This window comes from Oryzias latipes, chromosome 1 (assembly GCF_002234675.1).
Source record: "Oryzias latipes chromosome 1, ASM223467v1".
NCBI lineage: Eukaryota > Metazoa > Chordata > Actinopteri > Beloniformes > Adrianichthyidae > Oryzias > Oryzias latipes.
Genome location: NC_019859.2, coordinates 16,849,120 through 16,875,774, shown reverse-complemented (window position 1 = coordinate 16,875,774; position 26,655 = coordinate 16,849,120). Strand labels below are relative to the sequence as shown.

Below are 26,655 nucleotides of genomic sequence, written 5' to 3'. Positions count from 1 at the left end.
CACGTGTGTTTACCAATTTCCCTGCCTGTGCAAAGTTTTCCTGCCTCACACGTCCTTGTTAAAAAGCAGCGCTCCATTGACTTTGCACTGGCAGGTGCATCCGGACGAACACAGGGCGTGTCTGAGTAAGTCATGCATGCGCTGGTTCTGCTGAGGTGCAAGAAGTGATTGCGGCACGGACCAGAATTAGGTCAGTCTGCATGTCTCTAACCTTAAATGCAATGCAGGACCTAAAGGAGGCGTGAAGCTTGACTGCAGGTGATGCTGCAGATTAGCCCACGCATGCGCTATATAGACGTCACACAAAGGAAAAGCTTTATTAATAAAATAGTAACAGATGTCTGTCTGGTGGTGAAAAGGGGAAAAAGTATAGTGTGACTGTGTTGATGCAATGGAATAACAAAAACCACCAAAATATCATTTAGGAAGTTGAAAAAAATACAGTTTTAAAAACCTCTATGAGAAATACGTTAGCCCCTCCGTTCTCTTTGAATCCAAAATATTTCATTTTTAATAAGATGATTAAACAATGAGTCTTTATGCTGCTTCTATCCAGCTCAGTTAACCATGGAAATAGAATACATGTACGTTTACAGCATGATCCACAGATTCAGGCCCTCTTTGCCCTGCTTCCCCTCAGCCAGTCGATGCATATGTCATTACTGTGAAGGATAAGTGGCTCACCGGGGTGAGGCCCGACCAGCCAGCACGTCTGCTTCGCTACTCTGCCTTCTTCCTGCGAGGTCATTACTTATGAATTAAGGGTGGAGGAGGCAGACAGGCCACATGTTACAGTAACTGCAGAACCGGACCAAAACAAGAAGCCAGCAGAAGGAAGCAGCAAACAAACAGGCCAGCATGAGGTTCAAACGCCTGAAAAAGGTTTTCTTACATGATTTTACCTTTGTATTTTTTATTGAAACAAATGTTTAATAATTAAATGTATCACTAATGTGGCTGAATGAAATGAACAGGTGGAGGGGATGACTGCATCCTTACACCTCCACTTCTCCAGTTCTGCCCTGAAGCCATCACACACCGAGCCTCATGTGGAATGTTTCCACGTCTGACGGGGAGCTTTGAACACCCTGGCTGCCCTGCCTGCAGCTTTTGAAGGAAGTTAAGGGTGAAGCAGCACGTTCAAAGCCACTTTGCTAAATCTGATGAGGAGAAAGGAAAAATTATCATTTGCCTTTCCATGAAACTAAACTCTACTTAACTCTATTTCAACCAGGTGGCTCATGCAGCGTATTTTCAACATTGCAAATAAGCTCTTTTTCAAACAGCATTTTTCCATCTAAATCACAACTATTTGAATAAAGAAATGCTCAGAAATGCAATTTTGAGCTTGATTTTCTTTATAAATGTCCTCCATTATCAGAAAAATGCCTCAAGAACATGTTAAACATGTTCAGGTTGAACCTGCTGTATGGAGCGCCTTAAAATAAAGTACATCTAATTGTTTTAAAGCTTTATCTTTAGGCAATATTTCAAACAAGGGGCTCAAACAAAACAAATAATCACTAAAAGACTAAACGTGACTGTGAGACACACGCTGCTGCAGCCCATCTGGGCTGCTATAATCAGCGCTCGTGTATCGCAGAGCTTTACAAGACCAAACACAGAAGATCCCAGGTCAACAACTAAGACATCTTGTCAAATCTAAAGCAGGTTGTAATCAGGCCACCAGCAGCTTCCATTCAGCTGTGTTTTACGTCTGGGTAACATGTGGAAATGGCACACAAAACAGCGCTCCAGCTATTTTTATACCTCGTTCTTGCTGATCAAAAGACATGCAGACGTTCACTGACAGCAGAAAATTGCCTTATTCTCAGAGGACTTCTTTGATGGGCCTGAAGTCTGGCACAAAGAAGATGCAGTGGATCTATGCTGAAGACAGAGAGCTGTATCAATGCTTAAAAACGCAGATGGGGCCTTAAACAAAAGAAAAACTGATTTGAACTGATACGTTTCCTTCAGGCAGCCTGAAATGCCACATAACTCACACACAACCACACCTCTTTTTCACTGCCCTAGCCTTTGAGCTGGGGGTGGAGGGGGGGTGACAAAGTTCAACGTTTTGGTGCAAAGACAAGAAGTGGTCAAAAGTGCAGTTTTTTTGCTCAAAATCTGCTCCTCCAAAGTGCGCATCAATACATTATCAGTGTCTTCTGTGAACCGGATGACTGCAGGATGACCTCATCACATCAGACCGCGTCTGAAAGCCGTCAATCACCAGCACAAGGGCCGGCCTTCTCAAACAACACGCCTAATGTTTTGTAAACGCTGGGGGCAGAATCCAACATGATGAGCGCAAACGCACGCTGTGTCTGCCGCTCAGAGCCGATATCATGCCCACATGACAGCTTACAACCTCTGTCGTGTAATAGGATAAAAGCAACTGTGGTAATCCAGGAGCGGCTTCATCACACACCTGAGTTAGTATGAAAGGACAAGACAGGATAAGTCTGTGACAGCATTTGCCTGGAGGAACACATCTTCACGCTGCCGTTCACAAAACCCACTCAAGAATGTCCACCCAAACTAGCTCTCCCACACGCTTCAGATTATCGTGGTTTTTCTTTGGCTCTTGCGTCAGTGTTTGTACAATCAGATCTGCGGACAAACAATAACGCTTTATAGAAGGAGGCAGTATAAATCCATGACAAGACAAAAGTAGGTAATGATTAACAATCGCAGACGTTTGGGTGAGCAGGGTGTGGATGGTCTGACCTCGGAAGGACAAAAAAAGACTTTTTTTTGTTTTTCTTAATCTTTTTTTCCGAAAAACACACACACTGCGCCTTATTCTCCAGAGTGTTTTATATATGGATTAATTCTGGTTGTGCTAATCAATGTCAAGACATTTTGAGAGGAACACGGCGCTCTGTCTAAATGTGTAGTTGGGTGTTGTTGTGAATACGCTAACGTGGCTAATGGGTAGCGGTGTCGGACTGTGTTTTTTTAGGTGTTACCAACAAGGTTGGGAGTTAGCGTAGTCACAATCAAATTTGTCTTAGCGGTATCAGTCTGGTTTTTTGCTTGTTTCAAACAGAGTTGGGAGTTACAGGTATTTGTGAATGCGCTAACGTGGCTAACGTGTAGCGTGTTCCAGTTAATAAAGTCTGACTGACAGACTTTTCTGTAACTCTTCTGTCTCTAATGTGCCTTATACGTGACATAAATTTGAAAATAAGACTATTCATTGATGGTGCGCCTTATAATCCAGTGCGCCATATACATAAAATTAGTAAAATACGATATTTCAATTGGGTTATTTTTTTCTAGATATATATAGACTCATTATTGTAGCGTTTTGCTTAATTTGTTGAATTTTGAGAGTACGTTTAAAAGAACACGCGCACACACCACCACACACACACACACACACACCACACACACACACACACACACACTTCCTGTAAAGTTTGTAACTCTGCCGTTGCTGTTTTCTGGTTAAACCAAAGTTCAGCTAGACACTGGAGGGGTGCAGTATTTGAAAAACCAATGCTGTTTCTTTAAACGTCTAGAAGAAAAGAAGAGATGTTATTTCCTCCTCGAAGTCTTGATAAAGATTAATGAAGGTGTGGTTAACAGCAAGTCGACTCACTGCTCAGAAGGTACTGAGGTTGGTAAACATTTCTGTGCTCTACAAAAGATTTGGGGGGCTGCACCCTGCGGAGCAGCTCATGCAGACTTTCACCAACTTTATCAGCTGACATTAAAAAAAAGAATCAGTAGTGTTACTACTTACAGTACTAGGTCTAGGTCTCAGCTTAAAAAAAAATACAATCCAACATGAGGGGTACATGCTTGGTATAAAAAACAGTTTCAGAGCACAACCAAAATCTAAAATGATATCTGATCATTTTGAGACACTTGTTGTGAGAAAACATCTGAGCAGCAGAAATGTTCTTCGCCATCTAACTGACACACGATAAAAAGCAAATACTTCAGGACATCCCATCAGCAAGACAGGATTCTTAACCGTTTCCATTAGTTCTCCAGTGGAGAGCTTCCTCATTTTACATCCATTATCTGTTAAAGGACATCATGCAGTAAAGCCTTAAGATCGTAGATGCTGTTTACACTCAAAGAGTGTTAATGTAAGCCAACACATTGTCTGTTGAAATATCTTCACACATCAGCTGAAAATGTGCTTTCGTTGTTTTTTCTTTCTTACCGTTGCTTGTCCATTTTTAAATGTTCCTCACCTTTGCCATTAGAGGCCAGGTTTAAATGTCTGAATGTGTCAGACTGCAGTGTAAAGCCTAAACCGTGTCAAATTTAATCAGAAATTCTGCTTTTAAGAGGTGAAAGGCGCTATACGAAGGTAGAAATGATTCAACCGAGGTGTTGGATTGTGTCAAATAATTTTGTAATCAGTTTTAAGTCTTTGCCAAATGACCATGTCTGTTTAAACATATATGCAAACTTTGCCAACCAGATGGTATGAAGGAAGACTTTGGTTTCATCTTGTTCAAGCCTGCCTCAGTCACACATGCTCTTCAAACTGCAATTGTTCAGTTAGCACTCACACCAGCGTAACACAACAATCCCAGAAATGGAAGAGATCAAAACACAAAAGATACTTTCCACTCAGCAGAAGTTTCGGCAGCGCTCACCTTGTTTAGTGAGTTGTCAGCGATAGGAGGAGCAGCAGCAGGTCCCTGTGCAATAATAAAGTTACCCTTTAGTAGTGAGCCAATGAAGAAAAAGAAAAAAGAAATCCCGGTTTGTGTTGTTTGATGTGAAGCAAACGGATAATTCTTGTCCCTTGCCCAGCAAAGATATCCGGTCCAAAACCAATCAGAGTGAAAAGTCGTCTTCTTTGGCGTGCATTTGACCAGATGAGGCGGTGAGCGTGTGCGGCATTAATCTTAGTGCTTGTGTGAACAGGCAGAGGGAGTGTGCAGGAGTATATACACTCCCAGAGAGGGAGGTGAGGGGAGAGGAGAGGAGGAGGGGGAAGAGAAGGGGGAGGAGCACCAGGTAACAACACTCCACCTCTCGCTCCAAGTTGTGCTCAATCAAGACTTTATGTTGAAAAAAAAAAGACAGGAAGAGAAAAAAGAAACTGCTGACGCTCCTTTTGAACACGGTTGCATAAAAAAACATTCCTTCCCTGATGAGTGCTATTCCTGCTTGTTGAGTCACAAAATCCTATTTTTTTCAAGTACTTTTAGGAAAAACAAGCAGAAATGAAATATTTCAAAAATATTGCACAACACAGAAGACAACACTTTGGCAGTGCAGCATAAAAGCTGTCCAAAAAAAGGAGACGAAAAAGTTTGATGTTACATCTGTTGGAAGGCAAAAATAGCAAACTATAAATAAATTGTGAAATGTTTCAGATTTAAAAAAGGATTTATAAAAACACAAAATGCTGGGACATAATGTTTAAAATGAAAACCTTCAAATATAATAATACCAAGATAATTTAGTAATAAATAAAATGTGTAATTCATTAGTAGTATTAAAGTAAAAGTTGTTTCAGATTTTGGATTCCATTATGGACAAAGCATGCCACAGCTTTATTTCTGACAAAGAAATGATATGGAGGGATATGAGTGCTGGAAGTGTCAAGATTTCTAGGTATGTATTTAGACTTGTATTACTCATCTTCTTAATCTTGCCACAACAGATGTTTCTTTGCGTTGTTTATTTGTACTTCTTCCGTGGTTTTAACGTGGTTCATTCGTGATACATCTGTGAAAATTTCACCTAAAGTCAACAACTTTTCTCCCTTTTTCCATGTATATTCACATATGATATGTGTAATATGTGCAAAATGTATGTAGTGGCTGTGTGACTAAAAGAGCAAAAATATTTTTTTTATGAATATAGAAGTCTATTAGCTTTGTCTAAATTAAAAAAGGTGTGTTCTTTTTTTAGAATGCTGACAGACTTTATAAAACTTGGTAAGCTCACACGCATGTTTATCCCTGATTAATTTAATCAGGCCCCTAAAATGACTCTAGGTGCATTGTTGTGCAGAGGCAGATGTTCACCAGGCCTCAGCTGAAACCAGGGCAGAATGGAGACTTACATAATGACACACATTAGCTGTAGTGGCTACAGCTAACAGGTCAATACGAGGGGTAAAGCTGGGAGCTGACAGCCGGCCTTCACATGCTCAATCAAGGGTGCAAAGAGAGGCTGATCAATCAGTGTTCCTGCACAAACGTGACCTCCTGCACGCCAGCTTTAAAAAGAACTCAGCTTCCCCCTTTCTCCATGAAAACCCACAACTTTACTTGTTTTATAAAATCAATTGAAAAGTCTGTGAGGAAAAGCTACTTTCCCTAAATTACAGCAGCCTGTAAAGGTAAAAAAATGTGAGTTTGTTAGCATATAACACTATTAATATTTTTTTTTCTAAATGTCAGACCTTACAACAAAACAATTCTTATATTTATGGTTCAGACATTTAAAAAAAATAAATTTAAATAAGCGTCTGACTGACATCTATCATGCTAGCTTTGAAAATGTTCATGTTAGCTAGACTGACACAATGTGCTAAACCAACCACTAAACCTCATAAAAGAAACTAGAAAAACAGAAAAATACATTAGATTAATAATGTTTTTTCATTTTTACCATCTTTGTGAATTTCTAAACATTTTATCTCCAGAGGTTTAAACAGAAATAAAGGGAAAATGCAGCCAAAAAAATTAGCTCTAATATTAGAGCTAAATATTGAAAGATTTGAGTTTTTTTTAGGTGTATATGTATGTATGTATATAATACAATTTTACAATATGGTGAGAAAAGGCTATATTTAAAAAAAAACTAGGCAAAAGAGAAAAAGCAAACACATGAAAGTCCGAGCAATAGACAAGACACACAGCTCCCCAAAAAACACAGCAAAGTCCAACGGTCGGCTAATGTCTCTGAGATAAGAGACAGAGCACATACACACGGGGAAGCTGATGGCTTGTCAAAAGCTGGAATTTGACTTTAAGATTCTTCCAAATTGTTTTAACCAGCGAAAAAGCCCCCATCGCAAATCGTTACATGGATGGTCAACCTCTTTTAGCCACCATCTAAATGCTAAATGTTTATTCATGTCTATGAAAAAGCAACATTGAATTAATCTCTAACATTTTGTCAAAAGTTCTGTTCACCACATTTTGTACATCTCCAAGGCTACAGCACCTCACCTAATCAACAAAACATGATCAACAATTGCTGTGAGTTTCTGCACCGCCTCTCCTCCCCTATGAATGACTTACAATTAAACGTTTTGCTGAGTGACTAAATGGAAATGTGCACGGTCCAAACTGTGGGGAGTGATTTGCCAGCCTCAACGTCCATCTACACTCTTATCAGAGCAAAAATAAAACAGAGATTCATGACACGTCATACTAATTAGTTCTTAAGGTTTGACAATGGCAGCACAGAGAAGACAATACCAGTTTTGTGTTTGTCTGTGAATGCTCCAAAGAACCCAAAAAGTGTGTGACTCTTCTCTCTAATCACAGATCGGCTGCAGGATAATAGCTGGGCGCAGTGAGAAAATAGGTCAAAGTCTTTGACTCTTCAGAGGCACAATGACCTTCTACCCTTCATGGTGTTTTATAGCTGATTAGAGTTGGCTGTGTTTTGACTGAAAGACACCTGGGGTTAGTACAGAGCACAACTCAGAGTGTCATCTTGGTACTCTCCCAAAGGGGACCAGGTTTAGGCTTTTATTTTGTTAAGACATTTTTTGTTTTGTTTTGTTTTTCCCACAGACTTTATATTATGAAATGACAACCAACTGAGCAAATAATGCCCTCCCATTCAACACGCCCAACCGCAGAGGTGCAGTTCACAACTGAAAGAGTCATCTGAAGCTAGAAAAGGTCCAGTGTACATAGAAACCTTTATTGAAAAGACTGATTCACAAAAAGCCATGCTGTACTTTATTTGGTCTTGTTGAGTTTTGTTTATTTGCATATTGTTGATTTGCATATTGCCTTTAGGTTCTGGTGTCATTGCGTTTCTGTGCAAATGAGGAGGCACACCTGCAAGGACGCAAACGCTGAAACACAATCACTGCAGAAGGAATGGTAGAAGAGTGTGGAGCAAAAGACGATTTAGACCCCTTTTAGGCCCCCCTTAGATCTCAGTTTAGCACCACTACAGATTAAAGTCACACAGACTTGTTAGATGGCATCATTTCAAAAGATTTAATAATTTAGTGCTGATAAGTGCTACCTGGAAACTATAGTGAAACTGCCATTTGTTTTACCTTTCCCTTCTTCTTCTTTTCCTTTGGGCTTTTACCTGCAGAGTTCGCCACAGCGAATCAGCTTCCTCCATCTGACCCCGTCTTCTGCATCCTCCACTCTAACACCGGCGACTTTCACGTCTTTGTTCACTGCATCCAGAAACCCCCTCTTTTGTTTCTTCTGGACTTCTTGCCTGGCAGCTCTAGACTCAGCATCCTTCTACCAATATATTCACTGTCTCTCCTCTGGACATGTCTGAACCATCTCAGTCTGGCCTCTCTGACTTTATCTCCAAAGTCCCTAACAGTCCCTCTGATGTCCTCATTCCTGACCCTGTCCATCCTGGTCACTCCCAGCATCTTCATCTCTTCTACCTCCAGCTCTGCTTCCTGTCTTTTCCTCAGTGTTGCTGTCTTTAGGCCGAACAACATGGCTCCTCTCACCACAGTTTTGGATACCTTTCCTTCCATTCTAGCAGGAACTCTTCTATCACACACCTGACACTTTTCTCCACCCATTCCAACCTACCTAGACTTGCTTCTTCACTCCTTTGTACACTCTACATTACTCTGAACTGTTGACCCTATATACTTCAAATCCTCTACCTATTTATCCTCACTCGTCCACTTGGGTCCCTCTCATTCACACACATGTACTCCATCTTGCTGCGGCTCACCCTCATTTCTCTCCTTTCCAGGGCAAACCTCCACCTCTCTAGCTTCTCCCCCACCTGCTCTCGCTACAAATCACAATATCATCTGCAAACATCATCCCAAATAATTTAATCCGAGTATAAATGCAGTCATTCAACTTTTTTTTTTTTATCACTGGCCTATAGAACATTTACATAGCAGGAGTGTCGGACTTCAGGCCTGGATGGCCGGCACCCTGCTGTTTTTTTTCTTCAGAAACCATTCCCTACCTGCTGCTGCTGATTACCTGGATCAGGTGTGTTTTTCCAATAAGAAGCTACAGTGGCAGCAGGTTAGTTTAGTTGAAAAACATATGGGCCGCTGGCTCTCCAGGCCACCTGTTCCAACCACAGACATTCAGCGGGTTCTTTAAATTATTAAGAGGACAAACTCAGTCCTTTTATTTCTTCTAATTCAGTTGCTAAGAGAATCATCAAAGTAATACAAAAACATGGATGTGGCAGGTGAGAATACAAGAGGGTTGAAAAAAGTAGTTTAGAACATAAATAATAGTATATTTTATGGAAGCTGAGAGAAGCCATGGAAAACAAACCATTGTTGTTCTAAGATAAAAAAGTTTATAAAATGTCATCTCAAGGTCAGAGCTGTTTATTCTAAAAAAAAAAAGCTGAATACAGTGATCCCTTGCTAAAACGCGGTTTACTTTTCACGGTTTCGCTACTTCACGGATTTGCATCATGCATTGTGTTCTGCATTCTGATTGGCTAAAAAGTCACTCTGCTTCTTCTCTACCCGTGCGTCAATAACGTTGCAGTTTAATATTTACACGTACGTAAAACAGCTTGCCAAATTTACAACACGTACGTGCAAATTCCTTTGCAATTTCGAGTTTCTCCAAAACCCATAGAAAAAAGAGCGACAACAACTGCCTATCACTATGTTCTTCTCCCGAACAAACACAGCTGCACCGCGGGCTTCAAAGGGAGAAAACACTGCAGAGCGGAGTCATGATGCAGCAGCACAGTCTGAAGAGCAGTGAAATACACCTGAGTCACTATTTGTCCCACTGCACTTTGTATTTTATTCATAATCATTTTATATTTTCTCCCGTTTAATCCAATTAGTCGGGTCGCGGTGGGCGGGGCTAATCTCCGTGATTTGAAGCCTTCTGTTCACATTGATGATTAAAATTATTATTTGACAGTACAGTACAGAAGGTATTTGTTGAAAAAAACGTTTCTAAAGTACTTTTATTTGTGAAACAAATACTTGAGCCTGTAAAATGGTCTGTTCTTTCTTTTCAATGTATAATAGAGTATTTAATTGTATAATAATTGTAAAAAAAAATAGAGGTTTCTACTTCACGGATTTTGCCTGTCTTTTCGGAACGTAACCCCCGCGAAAAACAAGGGTTTACTGTACCGTAATTTATCTTATTATCTTGAATGAGTTTGTTTCCTCAAGATAAAAAAAAATAAGTTGACTGGTAATAATACTTAGATTTAATCTTTACTTGCCATTGTTTTAAATAAATGAAACAATAAAAATAATTTAACAGAGAGTGCAGTGCACATGTCATGATGACAAACAAATGTTTTCTCTGTATAAATTCCAGTTAAATGAGCCATTACTTAAAGACCCACTCGGATGAAAATAGTGTTTTTAAACATGTTCTTGTAGCATTTTTTTCATGATTGACTACATGTATAAAGAAAATGAAGCTTAAAATTGCATTTCTGAGTATTTCTTCATTCAATTTGTTGTGAATCAGGAGTAGATGAAAAGATGCATTTTTAAAAAGATTGTATTTGTGATATAGGTAAATAGGTTCAGTACGCCACAAGCTTCTTGCTTCGCACTGAGACGGGAGGGAAAGGGAGGGGGGGCCTAACTCTCACCCCAGCTCGTCATATATGGACACATAGGTCAGGACCCCCCTCCACATCATATATTGATGCAAACTCTTTGTTTTTTGAAATATTGTTCTTATTAAATGACTTCTTCTGCCTTAATAACAACAACAACAATACTAATAATAAAAATAAAAGAAAAAAAATATTTTTCTTTTTTCTCGTATAGTCTGAAGTTAGCACTTGATGAGTTGCTTTTATTTAAAATAGCCTGCATTTTTGTTGGTATATGAAACAGAAATTAAAGTAAAATATGATTAGTTGGGGTGAGAACATGTTAAATCAGAAGGAAGTTTCTAATGAACTACTAGCACTCTACAGTAATTATGTCCTACAAAACAACACGGGTAATTTGATTTTGGTCAAAAATTGCATAATTCTAATTAGAAGACCACTGGGAACGCTTTGACAATAGATCAACAGACGACTTTAAAGATGGACGTTCAGCTAGCTGCTTGCTGATAGACGTTAGCTTCCTCAAACTACCATGACTGTCCACTCTACCTGAACACAGTTTTTAACCCCCCAAAAAATGAGTGTTTGCCATTTTAAAATAACCAGTCACATTATTTAGTTAGCTAGAGAAAGCCAATCTCATTATCTCAAAATCACAAAAATAACACTTCTGCCTGTTTCAAAGTAAAAATAGTAGATGGCTGTGAGGCTAATGATTAAACCAAAATCTCTGCACCAACTTGATGCCAACTCAATGATCAGAACTGTGATGTCACTGACACACACACACACACACACACACACCCTTCGGAAAATGTGGAAATCATCTGGACACACAAACCTTAGAACTGCTCCAAAACACCCAGTGAGGCGTTCACCCGTCAACCAAACGTCCAGGTTCTCCAAGATTTCAATATCAAATGTGCTTTAAAAGTCAACCAAACATGTGACCACAGAGGTGACGTTCAAAGCAGATTCTAAACGCCGTCATTTTTTCCTGTTGGCTCACTCTATACAGTTGTGGATAGAGATGGTTAGAGATGGGAGGGAAAAAGACTGCCCTCATAGTAAGGCGGCATGATAAAAAGTTGCAATGTGCGAAGTTACCGAAAAATATTGCGATGACGATATGACTTGTGATACATGAACAAATAGCAACAAAAAAAAAAGAAAAAGAAAACATAATTTCCAATTCACTGCAACAGTTTTGTTTAAATGAAAGTCAATAAAACTAAACTCCAAATGATCTTCATCTACACAAGAGGAGGGCATCCAACATAAAAAGGCTCCATCCGATTGGTCATCGAGATGAAGGACTCCATCCGATTGGTCAAATGTCTAGAGAGCTATTTTTCATTCATTAAATAGTTCAATTGTTTGAACATGTGTGTTAACATTTAAGGTAACCATTTATCGCAGCTTACACCGTCTTTTGCAATATCACACAGGGGTTTATTGTGCAAGCCTGGCTAACAGTGTATCTAGTCACCTATTGGTTTTTGGAGAAACTGAGCTGGATCCGGTTACCTTTGTCTTTCATCCTAAAAACAGTTTGAAAGTCTAAAGCTCATATCTTGGTAAGAAAAAACACCAAATATATTTATCGTTCGTGATGAAGATAAAATATAGGTAGGCTAAATTTTTTCATTACGCAGAATTAATTTATTAGATTAATTAATTAGATTTTGAAATGTTGCCAAACTTGACATCAGCAACTTTTATTTCTACTGTTGCTTTAAATATTTTGTCAAAGTTTCTGATATGCTTTTCTTTTTATTACAGATGGTATTTCCTTTCTGTACAGAACTTGAAGGATAATTGAAGGCTGCTTTCAAAATGTGCATTTTGAATAAAATACTCAAAGAGCACGTCACTGAGTTTCTCCCTTCTAAACTGAGTAATACGTTCTGTAGAATAAATGTTTGTTCAAAGAAGAAATGACCAATTTTCAGGTATTAGTCCACAGCTGACACTAAAAAGGAAACTGAATAGGTTGAAAAAAGATTTATCTAAAGATCTCTTTAGGAATTTTTCTGTTGTGTAAGAATGTTCTTTCAATAGAAATAGATATTTCTGCAGACAGAAAGCTGACGTCACAGAATGGCTGCTACTCTTTCACATTCAGTTTTGTTGACCGCATCCTTTCCAGGATGCCACAACTTTATCCAGAAACTCTGGCAGCCTCAGGCTAATTAGAAAAGCACTTCAAAATGCTTGAGTTTCCTCCTTACAATCTTTCTATGTAAAAATAGACATCATAAGATGATTTGATTCTAAATCAGGTTTTTTCTGTCCACTAAATTGACAAAGAATTGATTGAGGACAATTAACTCATCAAAAAGAAAACATCTAGCATAAAAATATACAAACGGGATCTTTTCAGCTTAGCGAAAACGAAGAATGAAACCATATTCCAAACGCGAAATTAGTCCTGAAAAGTAGAAAAGATTGGGTTACCGACTACTTAGGATTCCAGAGTTGGGATCAAATATGACGTAAGCGTATCAGAGTTCTTAAATTTGTTGATTTCTAGATTCTCCTTATTTCCATTTCAAAATCATCCCATCAGTCGTGTTTGCCTTCATTTAGGCTCTCGGGTCTTTCCTGAGGACATTTGACTTTTCTAACTTATCAGGAAGTTTCTTAGAAGAGAAACCGTCGTTTGAAACTGAAAGAAACCATGTCTAGGTTACCTCACTATAACTTTTTATGAATCACTCTAACATTGAACACGGACTGTTTCTGCGTAAACATGACCAAACGTGTCCCTACCCTCCAGTAAGGATCTCAATAATCATAGAAACAATTTCAAATAAAACAGCTTTTAAACACGTTTTGTCTGTCTCAAACTTGATTAAAGTAACTTCTACAAGGATTGCTTTATTTTGAAAAGAGTCGAGAAGTTTGGTTTAACTTCAAAATAAAACGCTCAAACAGATGAGGTTCAGCGCTGGATTGTTCAGGTTTACACAATCAGTACCCAATTGCCCCCCCCCCCCCCCCCCCCCCCCCTCGTAATGTGAGCAGGTGGCTGCCCCCCTCTTGTAAATTGTAAGAGAAACCTGCCTCTACAGGGCTTTACATTCATTTTGGTTAACATTTGTGTGCAAATATTTAACATCAAGGAGGAGCGTGGTCAAATATAAGCCCCCACCCCAATAAATAAATAATAGATCAAATAAATGTACAATGACCCCTACGAGATAAAAAAAGATCTGAGCAGATAAAAGTCAGCTTCTCGGCTCCACTCACAGTGACTGTAGTCAAGGTGAGGCTCCCTGTCTTTGACTCAGGAGGATTAAAGCTTCATTCTCCATAAACAACATACAGACAGCGCCGTTAGCTAACTGCATTACCGTGCAGAACACTCTACGCAAAAGAAAAAGGCGGGGTTTCGAGAGACTGTGTGCACCAGCGATGGCTAAAAAACAAAAAAAGTCCACATTTTCAATATTACAAATAAAGCTGGAATTCTACCGGTACGGTAAGCAGTCAAGTCTGTGAAGATTTGACCCAGTTTTTGGTTAAGTGGGGATTTGAACCGCATGCTGGCTAATATTTAAGCAAACAACATTCTCTGCGCTCACTGTCTTACAGCTATACTAGGTCAGAAGTAAGAGAACTACAGTATTTATACGTCTCATGAATCTTAAACATTCATATCTTCATCTCAACTGAACATCTAAATCTGTAAACTTATGGGTTTTTTCTTCAGAGTCCTGAACAATTATCTTTTGATCCATTCTAAAAGCATCCCCAGTGGTCGTTTCATCATGATTAGGCTGCTTTAGACAAAAATAAAAAAAATTGTGTTGTTTTTTAGGACATATTTTCTGCAGAGCAGCAATAGTTTATTAGAAATTTGCCTCTGAGTTGTGGGCGGGACCTATGGCACAGAGCATCCCCGACCCCCCTTCCTCTCTCTATTGCTGAGAGCCCAGAGCAGCTCGTAGCCCACCAGTGTATTATCTATGTAACAAATACAATCTTTTTTACACAGCATTTTTTCATCTGCTCCTGATTCACAAAAATCTGAACAAAGAAATAGTCAGAAATGCAATTTTCCCCCATCATCAGAAAAATGCAAGAAGAAAATGTTAAAAATATCCAAAACACAATTTTCCATCAGAGTGAGTCTTATGGTCTCAAAAAATGATTCCCTTTTTTTGAGTTTTAAAAAATAGACAATTAGATACACAAAATACTCTGAGTTTATTTTATTAACAGAGAAAAAGGCCCACCCAAACTGCAAACACCAAAGCTGATTCCAAACTCTTCCCCTAGCCCTACAGCTTCCCCCACCAACTGGCAATCAAGCCTTGTTTCTAATTATGCACCAATTTCAGATCCAATGAAATCAAAACAACTGGTTTAAAAATGAAAAAAAAAAGTTTCAACTCTTTTATGCCAGTGCAGCATTCCCAAAATAAAAGCTTTTATTACATTTTTTATTTCACTTTCTATTGCATGATTTAAATTTTCTCCCAAAAGTATGACTCCAAACAGAAATCTTCAGAGATTCCTACTCTGTTTATGTTTCCAAATTCTTCCGAATGTCCATATTTTCTCCTGATGCTGAGCATTCCTGCAGCATCTGCTGCTGGAGGCGCTTCAACCCCATCTAAGCGCTCAGCTGATCAAAAATGTTTGCAGCTCCAGCAACAGCTCATCCTTTGTTTGACTTATGTGAAACTGGCAGCACCGCACCGTTATGCAAACCTGTTTGATATGGAACCACAGATGTGTGTTTAGATGTTTACAAAGAGATGTTTCCATGACTAGATTTCCTTTTGGTTCCAAATATGCGTCAGAAGTACAAAATATCTTCTTCTGTTTCTTTCTGGAGCTGCAAAGATTTTAATTCACTTTAGTGCTATTTCTGCTATTTCCAGGAGTCATGAAGCGAATAATAACATTTTAATTCCATCAAGCCTGCTCTTGTCTAAATGCAGATAGTGCATAATGTGGATCAATACGGGACATGTGAGGATGGAGGCACTGGAGGCCATTTAATGCAAATGGTTCCGCTCTCCTGTCCTCCCGGCATCAGCCTAGCACTGGTTTGAATCTCTTTTAAATTGGTTTTATGCTTTTTATTCTTATAATTTTGTTTTTACAATGTTTTAATTGGTTGTATGCTTTTTATTTTTTCCATTTATGTCTGTATGGTGTTAAATTTGGTTTTATGCTTTTAACTTTTGCATGTCTTGCTCTCCATGTGTACAGCACTTTGGGCCTCTTTTGCAGGCGGTGGAAGGTCCTTTCTAGATAAATTAATGAGAAATGAGAAGTTTTTTTATTCGCAGACCAAAAAAAAATGCCATTGGAAAAATATTATATACAATACAAACTACAATCGGCGGGCCTCATTTGAGCTGGTATCTGTCTGTAAACTGTACTGCTGGATAGCTTCAATATTGCTCTCCTTTATTTGTAGCACCAGTAATGTCATGTTGGAGATGTGAGGGGCTGTAAGCTAGTGGGAGAGAGTGCACACAGAGGGATGATGGGGTTTTAGCAGAGGCCTGACTTCCGCCAATAACTTAGAGGTAAATTTGTGATGAACCACTGCCGCTTTGCACAAACTTTGTCCCAGAAAACAACACAGATTTTTTTTATTTTAGATAAAAACAACATAATCATAATAAAAAGACCCCTGGAAACACTTTGTAATAGATCAAAAGAAGTTACCAGCAATTTCCTGTTGGTTGGCAGCCTGGATGGAGATCATTTCTACACCTGCAGCTATAGTTATCCTCAAAAAACAATCCTTTTTTTTTTTTTGTGGGTCCAATCAAATCCAATACGTCATATAAACAGTCATCAAAACAGGTCACCACACCTATAAAAACGGATTTAGTTTCAGTTCAAATTCACTGGAAACTCAAACGTTTGGAAATGTGGGAGTATTATCATGAGGGCCACAGCTATGACGGTTTGGGAAAAGTCCTTGCAGAACAGCTACCGAGATGCAAGACTGTGTAATACAGCATGAGCAGGTGCGATTTCCTGTTCTCCAGTCTCTACTGTTCACCTGACCTGGACCTTCAGGTTTGTGATGAGGATCACATTGGGTGGTTTAAATCCCCAACCCCGTCAGGGGGCTTTGACTTTTTCGTCTTTCTGGTTTTTTCTCTGCGCCTCCTCGCACCGCAGTCCAGAGCACAAAGCTGCAGATTCTCCATCTTTTTTTTTTTTTAATAATCTCCTCCCCTGTTCAACCCACGGGCTGGAAGCCGTGGATAATCCTCCGCCGGACAGATGTCGTGACAGAAACCTGCACGAGACCTGCGACGTTGATGCAACAGCTAGAACTCCCAACTCGTCTTTCCAAGGAGGTCTTCCCACCTGTGAGGCTCCGTGGACGGATCCGGAGTGACGGGACACAGCAGGTAGCAGTCTGCTGCAGGGAGGCTGGGGATTTTCTCCACAACAACAGAGCTGCTGCGGCCACACGCTGACTCCCCACTTATGTAAGAGCCTTTCAGGATTTCTACTCTCAGGACACATTCAGCAATCATGCTCGCGTTCACCAACGCAGATTATGATCTAAAGCCAAACCAAGGACATGTTCCGGGACGACAGGAAGCAAACAAACCCACAGAATGAAAGCGGATGAAAGAGCTCAAAACGTAAAGCTGAGCTCAATAAACAGATATGACATAGCACACAGCACAGCCCCTTTTTAATACCTGCAAGATATAAACATTCACCATCAACGTTATTTATAAAGCACTTTCACACTCGAAAAATGGAAACGAAACACTGTAAATGAAAGCTAAACATAATAAAAACAGTTAAAAAATAAAAATCAACAACTAAGTAGGTAAAAGTCTAATAAAGGGGAAAAACATTAAATACAGAAAAATGTAAATGTAAACATTTAGTTTTCCTAATTAATTGCAGAATTGCATATTGCAGAAATGTAAATAATTATTTAAAATACCTTTTCCAAAACACTTTTTAATTATATGAATATATTTTACTTTAAAATGTGTTTAACCTTAAAATGTAGAAAGGGTCAGATAAACACGTTTCCCTGTATTCGAACTGTGCAAGATCTGTGTAAAATGTAAATTTTAAATGTAAAGCAAATGTAAAGAAATAAAGAAATTAAAAATGTTGAAATTTCTTTGCATTTATTTGTTTAATAGTTTTATTAGTAGTAGAAGATCCTACTTTACTGTAGCTGTGGAAATACAAACCTAAAAATGAAATTTGAACTTTTGTCACCATTATCTATTGAAAAAGTCCCGGTGTTTTTATTGGCACTAGTTGCCAAATGCAATTAGAAATATTCACAATAACCAAATTATTCTAAAACGAAGGGGGAAATATGAACCATCAGGTGGATTTTAGCTTATTATAACCCACTGAGGGACTAAGGAAGTCTGACCAAATTTACAATGAGATGATAAAAATCAAATTAACATTTTGAACCATTTAAAAACAATGCAGACATAAAGTGTCCTTTTTCTACAGTGAGGTTCTGAAGCACAGTCAGAGATATCGGACCATGTTGGATGTGTAGTTTGTTATCAATTATTATCCTCCATAAGGAACTAGAACATGCACCCCGCACAGGCGTGAGGCCTGGATGAAAACAAACACACCATCTCATTTCTTAGCTTCAAATGTTTCTTATAATTCACGTGAAACTTTCTGGACCTTTTTTGCACCTATGAGGTCTGCCTAAATAGGACACATTCTGTTTAATGTATAGTAACATTGTTTTAGAGTAAAAAGTGCCCGGCTCTTCTTTATTCTCTTGTTTTAAATGGAGTATGTTTTTACATTTTCACCATCAGGTTACCTTATAAATAATTACATTGCAGTCAAAAACTGTCCTCTTTAAATGGGATGAGAAGAAACTTCTGAAATTTGTGAGTTGAATTAGCAGAACATGTATGTGAGCCCTAAATGATGATGATTTTGTGAAAACCCCTGAGACCAGAGGTTCTTACAGCCCAGAGAGAAACTAAACCATGATAGGAAAACCTGATGCAGCAATCAAAGCTTTAAAAAAACTCTTTTCTGAAGCCCTTTCAGAGTCACAGGGTCGCTGGAGCCTATCCCAAGCACTGTTGGGTAAGGGTGGGGTACACTTTGGACAGGTCATCAGTCTGTCACAGACACACATTTAAACACCTAGGGGCAATTTAGAATCATCAATCCCCCTATGAAGCGTGATTTAGGTCTGTGAGCCAGAGCACCGGGAGAACTCCACACAGAAAGGTCCCTGCTGGGATTTGAACCACAGTCTTTTTTGCTGTGAGGCAACCACTGCCCCACTGTGCAGAACAGCACAGTAGGCAAAATCTCATTGCCTACAGACTCAATGAATCTGCTTAAAAAACAAACCTAAAAAGCTGCAAATTGTTAATAAAACTCAATTTAATAGAGAAATTTCGAATTTCTGAGTAAAAACAATGAAGAATACTAAAATCTGTTAGAAATCAAACCAAAACTGGAACTGACAGAGGCTTAGGAGCAAATTCTGTTTTTTTTTTTTTTTGTTGTGACTGGATGTGCAATGATAATAAATTTTCTTTTTTTTATGTCCACTGAGGTATTGATCAAGAAGAAAGAAGTTTGGAAGTCTTTAGTTTTCTTCCTGAACTGATTTCTGGTGAAGGGAAAAGCATATCTAACATCTGGACACTAACAAACAAACAAAAAAGAAATTGTTTAAAAAAAAAATCCCTTTTTAAAATTCATCTAAAAAGGGAAAACAGCCAACATGAGTCCTGCTGCTAAGCTACCAAGGTAAACAAGCCCCAAAACAAATGTTGTTTAAAAAAGTGTGTATTATTTGACATTGAAAATATGCTGGGCGGGTCTTTAGAAGACAAATAGATCCACGTTCCTCGTCTGAACCTGCATCCGCCTCAAAACTGTACAGCTGGATAGCTCTAATAGTTGGAGGTCATCATTTTTTTTGTCTCAGTGGTGAAGTTAAGTTGGGGTTATGACGGCTGTAAGCTAGCGGGAGAGACTTGTAAATATAGAGCTCTCAGTTTTAGGTGACGGGAAAGGGGGTGGCTTCACGCCAACAGTCCTGGCCACAACTCAGAGGCAAATTTCTAATGAACTCCTGCCGCTCTGCAGAAACTATGTTCTAGAAAACGACACAGGTTTTTTGGATTTTGCTTACAAACGTCAAAAACATTAATAAACGTTTTTTTTAATCGCTCAAAAGTGGGATTTTGAGCAGATCTTCAGCAAACTGAGCACGTTCAAGAGCTCAGGAAATGTCAGCTCTAATTACAAAAAAGAAAAGAACGTCTGAAAACGTGTTTGTGCAGCTCTTTCATTTCAAATTAAAAAATAAACTCATTCATATTAATTAAATTGAACAAAAGTTCAACAGGCGGTGGTGCTTCAAGATCATAGAGCGAGCAGCACCTATTGCGTCAGATTGTGTAGGTTTAACACAAAACTTTTGATGTTATCTCACAGCAAAAGTTTGACGGTCACATATTTTTAAAGGGTGTTTCTGTCTCTCAAGGCCTCACGTTCTAGGGAATACTGTGTCCTGTATGCTTCCAGCTCTAAACAGTCACCACACAAAGCAGGACTTTGAAACCTGCCAGCAGCTACAGGCACAATGAGGAAATCTCAGCAACTGACAAGATAACAAGGAAACTATGAATGTCTGCAGGAAAGATCCCAGCAGATAAGGAGAAGAGTCTTTTTTCTTTTTTAATCCTGAAGGTGTGAGCTTCCAGCATAGCAAACTGACAAAGTCACAGGTTGCACAACCAATGGAATTCTAAGGTCTGTGTGGAGGGTAGCTGTGATTACATGTCAACCGGCTCCGTGTTTTATGAGCTCACATGGAAGTGTGCAAAGAAAAGATGGATGAACCTAACAGAGCTGAGCAGTATAAACCCTTTTGTCCTGCTTTTTTTAAAATCCGGATCAGCTATGAGGGAAAAGAAGTGCTTCTTTGGTCTGTTGTTTCCTCCAACAGGAGCCCTATAATCATCAGATGATGGACCTTTTTGGACAGACCTGATTGTGAAACATCATCTCACAAAACACATGCAGTCACGGCTCTGCTGCCACGCTGTGCCTTAGTCAGAGAGCTTCCAAAAGTTCGCCAAAGATAAAGTTGAGGGAAAAAGACACAAACCCTTGACCTTTTCACATGTGCATATAAAATAATGTTTATATAATTCCCAAGCAGCAAAAACATAACAGATTCTCTTATTCAGACAACACTTAATAGATAAAAGTGGGGTCCAGAGTGTGAAAAGCTAACAATTCTTAGGTTAATTTTGCTTTTTAAACTTTTCTTCTGATCCTTTTAGGACCTGCATGGAGACGCAAAAACACTGCCTATGTGAGAAACTTTGCACTGAACCACAGCAAAGTTGTGGAAGGCTGATTCCCTTCCACGTTTTCCTCCTGAGGTTAGCAAAGTTAGCTCCGCACAAGACTAAAAGAAAAAAAACACCTACACACGAAAGAAATTAAACTTTGATGCCATATGGGAAAAATTTCCAAATTAATGTGTTTTCACATTATCTTGTGAACAGGATTTTTTCCAGCAACTCTTTAAGGAATGCTCTAGCTAATAAATGTAGCAACTGTCGCTAAATCTGTGTGAAAGAAGAATTCATAAAAAAATAAAAAATACCCTCAAATACATTTGTAAAATGTAATTACTATTATATTCTACAATTATTGTTTACATTTAACAGCAGGCCTTTACTATTATGCACGGATTAAAACAACAACAACAACAAAATCTGTTATTTAGCAGACTGCACCTTGATTATTGTAAAGTCCACCAACATCATAGTTTATCTGATATTTTATTAATTTATTTCCATATTAAAATTATTGGCTGTGGTGTAAATGCATTTCCATATGTTTAACAGAGGTTCAAATGTCTGATAAAAGCTGTGGATAATCTTCACAAGAAGAAGCATTTTTTAATAAATAAGGTTTGATTTGATGTAATTTAATTTAATCTAATTTTATTCAATTTAATCAAAAAATGTCTTCATTTGATTTGATTTGTTTTTATTTGATTTGATTTGATACATGTATATAGACAAATGGGCCTAAAAGAAACCCATTTCTTGCAGCGCAAATGCAAACCTAGCTGAGGTGAAAGATGAAGCATTCCTAAAGCAAACATGCCGTCATTGTTGAGTGCTGTCAGTTAGGATTAGGGTGGAAATATGAGACTTATGTGCTGGAAGTCTAGGCGCCAAAATCTTTCACTAACATGCAACAAAAATGTAAGTGAGTCAGTCACAAATTCCAACTTGCAATCTGATTGTAGCACACCTGAAATCAAAGTTGAAAAGTGATTCAAATATTGTCAACAATAGATATTAAAAAAGAAAAAAGGTATAAAACATGCATGGCATGTGTTTAAAGTATTTTTATTAAAAATGTACATACTATTCTTTGGGCTTGTTTGTTTCAACAACACCACAGCGGTGTGGTAAAAATGATGTAAGGTTTTATAGGACATTTATTGCTTTATTTATTGCAGTAAAGAACTACAGAATGGCTCCTGCAGCCAAATGTTGTCTTGAAGGCTTGTTTTCCATGAGTGACGGCCTTACTGTTAGTCACAAGCAAGTCCAAACAGCCAATAACTCCACCTACTGATGATTCTGGATCACCTGTTTTGTTTTTTCTGTATTTCAAACCTTTTTTATTAGGATTCTGTCACAAAATGTAACATGAAAACTGAAACGTTAGTTTCACAAAGTTGGGGGTCCATTTGTGAAAATTGAAGGTTCTGGTGCCTTTGCTGAACTTCACAGAATAGAGATATTGTTAAGTAGCAGAGCTGGTTAGATTGATAATTCAGACAAAATCGTGCTTTTTGTGGTACAAGTACCAAATATGGCATGCATCTATCTTAGGATCCCCTCTTTCAGAAAAGTATGTCAGCCACAAGAAAATATTTTTAAAACACCCAATTGTTACAAAAATAGTCAATGCTATTTGCCCCAGTCGCACCAAAATGGGCTATTGATGCACAAAATGAAATCTTTAAACTTGAGGGGTGCCTACAGAAAACTACACTGGGGACCCCACGTCCCCACCTTCACCCAACAATAGCTGGGATAGGCTCCAGCAACCCAGTGATTTGGTCCGTCCTGAAGATGGATGGATGGATGGATGGATGGATGGATGGATGGATGGATGCATGTATGGATGGATGGATGGATGGATGGATGGATGGATGGATGGATGGATGGATGGATGGATGGATGGATGGATGGATGCATGGATGGATGGTATGGATGGATGGATGGATGGATGGATGGATGGATGGATGGATGGATGGATGGATGGATGGATGGATGCATGGATGGATGGATGGATGGATGGATGGATGGATGGATGGATGGATGGATGGATGGATGGATGGATGGATGGATGGATGGATGGATGGATGGATGGATGGATGGATGGATGGATGGATGGATGGATGGATGGATGGATGGATGGATGGATGGATGGATGGATGGATGGATGGATGGATGGATGGATGGATGGGATGGATGGATGGATGGATGGATGGGATGGATGGATGGATGGATGGATGGATGGATGGATGGATGGATGGATGGATGGATGGATGGATGGATGGATGGATGGATGGATGGATGGATGGGATGGATGGGATGGATGGATGGATGGATGGATGGGATGGATGGATGGATGGATGGATGGATGGATGGATGGATGGATGGATGGATGGATGGATGGATGCATGGATGGATGGATGGATGGATGGATGGATGGATGGGATGGATGGATGGATGGATGGATGCATGGATGGATGGATGGATGGATGGATGGATGGATGGATGGATGGATGGATGGATGGATGGATGGATGGATGGATGGATGGATGGATGCATGGATGGATGGATGGATGGATGGATGGATGGATGGATGGATGGATGGATGGATGGATGATGGATGCATGGATGGATGCATGGATGGATGGATGGATGCATGGATGGATGGATGGATGGATGGATGCATGGATGGATGGATGGATGCATGGATGGATGGATGGATGCATGGATGGATGCATGGATGCATGGATGGATGCATGGATGGATGGATGGATGGATGGATGCATGGATGGATGCATGGATGGATGGATGGATGGATGGATGGATGGATGCATGGATGGATGGATGGATGGATGGATGGATGGATGGATGGATGGATGGATGGATGGATGCATGGATGGATGGATGGATGGATGCATGGATGGATGCATGGATGGATGGATGCATGGATGGATGGATGGATGGATGGATGGATGGATGCATGGATGGATGGATTCTGACAAACCTTTACTTACTGACAGTAAGGTTTATGAGTAAGGGCTCTTTTTTCTTTTTTACACGCACACATCAACTCACAGCTGCAAAGGTTCAGCAGATGACCTCCCGATGCTAAAAATAGCAGATATGATCGTTCTCCGTCTGTGATCCAAGTATAACTACACCTGAAAGTGAACTGATGTCAAACAGAAAACTGATGCCTCAGTTGAAAAGCCAGACATCCTAGGAATTGCTGAAATACTAGATCTGCACGTTGATAGAACCAAAATAGTTTTTAGATGTGGAGCTAAAAATGATCTTGTTGCTCCAACAACTGTCATTTTTAATATGAAGCTTCTGTATTATGAAGAACTGTTTCTTTAAAAAAATACATTGTCAAAGAAAAAATGTGTTTTAATATAATATTTTGCTCATTAGACTTCACATTGTTAAAGACTGTAAATAAAGATCTAGCTTAAGTCTTTCCAAATGCTTATCTGAACAAGTTAGATCAATAATAAAATGCACAAATAATCAATCTTAGATGGTTTGATAAAGACATTAATCACCTCAGGACCCCCAAACGAGGATACAGTGAGTCTAGTAAATGGGATTAACTGAAATTAAATTAATCTTCATTTAAAAATGCAATACATCGAGTTTTTATTTATTAATTGTTCTTTAAAGCAAATATTTGTATTTTTTTAAGCAAAAAATTCTTTCTTCTGATTAAAATGTCTTCACTATATTAATAAGTTTCATCTCTTCTCAGTCAAAATAGCTGGTTGTTTGAAACCTGCAGCTCTAAATCAAATAAATATGGAATTGTAAAAATAAATATTGGAGCTGCACGATATGAGGAAAACTCGCGATATGCGATATTGGTGATTAATATTGCGAAAACGATATAATTTGCAGTATAGAAACAAAGAGCAAAACAACCAAAAACATCATTCCCATTTCATTGCAACAGTTTAAAAATTATACTCCAAATGACCCTCATCGACTTAGGAGGAGAACATCTAACATAATAGGGCTCCACCCGATTGGTCAACAACGTGAGGGGTCACTCCGATTGGTCAAACACATTAAGGGATTTATTTGATTCTTTAAATACTTCAAGTTGCCATAAGATTGTTTTAGCACATTTAAAGTAACCATTTATTGCAATTTTCACTGTCTTTTGCGATAAGGATATTGCACCGCTTGATATTGCGATAACGATAAATTTGCGGTATATTGTGCAGGCCTAATAAATATCAAACATATTCATCGATAAGGTCCCACTCTTTTAATTATAACTATGCGTGTTTTATCCAAAATCCAAAAACCTATGTCGTTTTCTAGGACATAATTTCTGCAGAGCGCCAGGAGTTCATCAATCATTTGCCTATGAGTTGCGGGCGGGACTGTTTGTGCAGAGTAAGCCTACCCTCGTTTCCCATCATCCATCTGTTTACACTCACCCCCGCTAGCTTACAATCCCTCACAACCCCAACCTAACATTAGCAGAGCAACCAAAAAGGTGATGTATGTCGGAGCTATGCAGTCATACAGATTAGAATCAGAGTCCAGCTTAGACGAGGAACACAAAGACGGATCTAGTGGTCTGGAGGTGGATGCATGGGAATGGAGCGGAGCAGCCAGCTTGTAGTCTGCAGGCTGTTGCACCAACATCACTGTTTGACTGTTTCCAACTGCATTTTTTCATTGGAGTGGGTCTTTAATTTTAAACATATATTAAAAATACTAATATATATATATATATATATATATAAAAGATTAATTTGGGTAATAATCATTATGAATTTTATTTAAAAGCTCCTTTAAAACACTCAAGGCCACTGTACAGTTTCAAAAGTAAAACACAATAAATCACTAAATGTTAGAAGCACAATAAATGAAAATAATAACAATAAACAAAAGGTTAGTTTGTCCTTTTGAGTTTGTGCTTCATCACTACAAAAACAAAGATGATGTCACTGTCACAGAGACCCGGAGGGGTCATTTATAACCAAGCAAGAAAAAAATAACAACAAACTTCACTGATGTTTGACAGTTGGAGGTGACGGGTGGAAGAGCCGGCTCCACCCCGGAGAGCTGTCCGCTCATGGCAGCCGCTCCCCGGGACGGAGCTGCCACCTTCTGCGGGGAACTCACCTTCGAAACAGTCATGGGGCGCAGGCGGAGGCGGAGGCGGCAGGAGGTGGTGTGAAGCGGCTGCTGGACCCGGCTTTTTTTATTCAGGCACTCCTCCCAGTAGTACAAGCAGCGTTATGGAGAAACTAAGTCATACCGCCCGGTTTAACCTTGACGGTCCCAGATGTGGACAAACAACAACAGCAGCAAGCGGGAACTAACAGGACAAACGCACCGCCACCGCGGGAAAAAAGAAAAAAACAAAGAGGAGGAGGAAGAGGAGGGCGGTGGATCATGAGGTAGATGTGAGGAGAGACAGGATGCTTCCAGAGGAGGACGAGCGGGAGAGGGGAGGGGGAGGGAGGGAGGGGCCAGGAGATCAGTTTGGTTTCACGCGCGCACAAAGATTTTTCAAAATAAAAACACAAAACGATCCGCTAAACAATACAAATCGTTAAAGCTGTAT

The 26,655-nt window shown here is 39.2% G+C and overlaps 1 protein-coding gene across 2 annotated transcripts in view; it reads right to left on the bottom strand.

Moving 5' to 3' along the window:
- The window catches only part of coro2a (coronin 2A), a 43,328-nt gene extending 16,853 nt beyond the window's left edge, over nt 1-26,475 (bottom strand). The window contains exon 1 of one of the 2 annotated variants that reach the window (XM_023961375.1): nt 26,211-26,475. In XM_023961375.1, the coding sequence (XP_023817143.1) occupies nt 26,211-26,225 (15 nt within the window). In that variant the 5' untranslated portion in view covers nt 26,226-26,475. Of the gene's footprint in view, nt 1-4,625; nt 4,906-26,210 lie in introns of those variants that run through there. The other variant, XM_004065922.4, reaches the window with a different exon arrangement.
- Between the last annotated feature and the right edge of the window lie 180 nt (nt 26,476-26,655).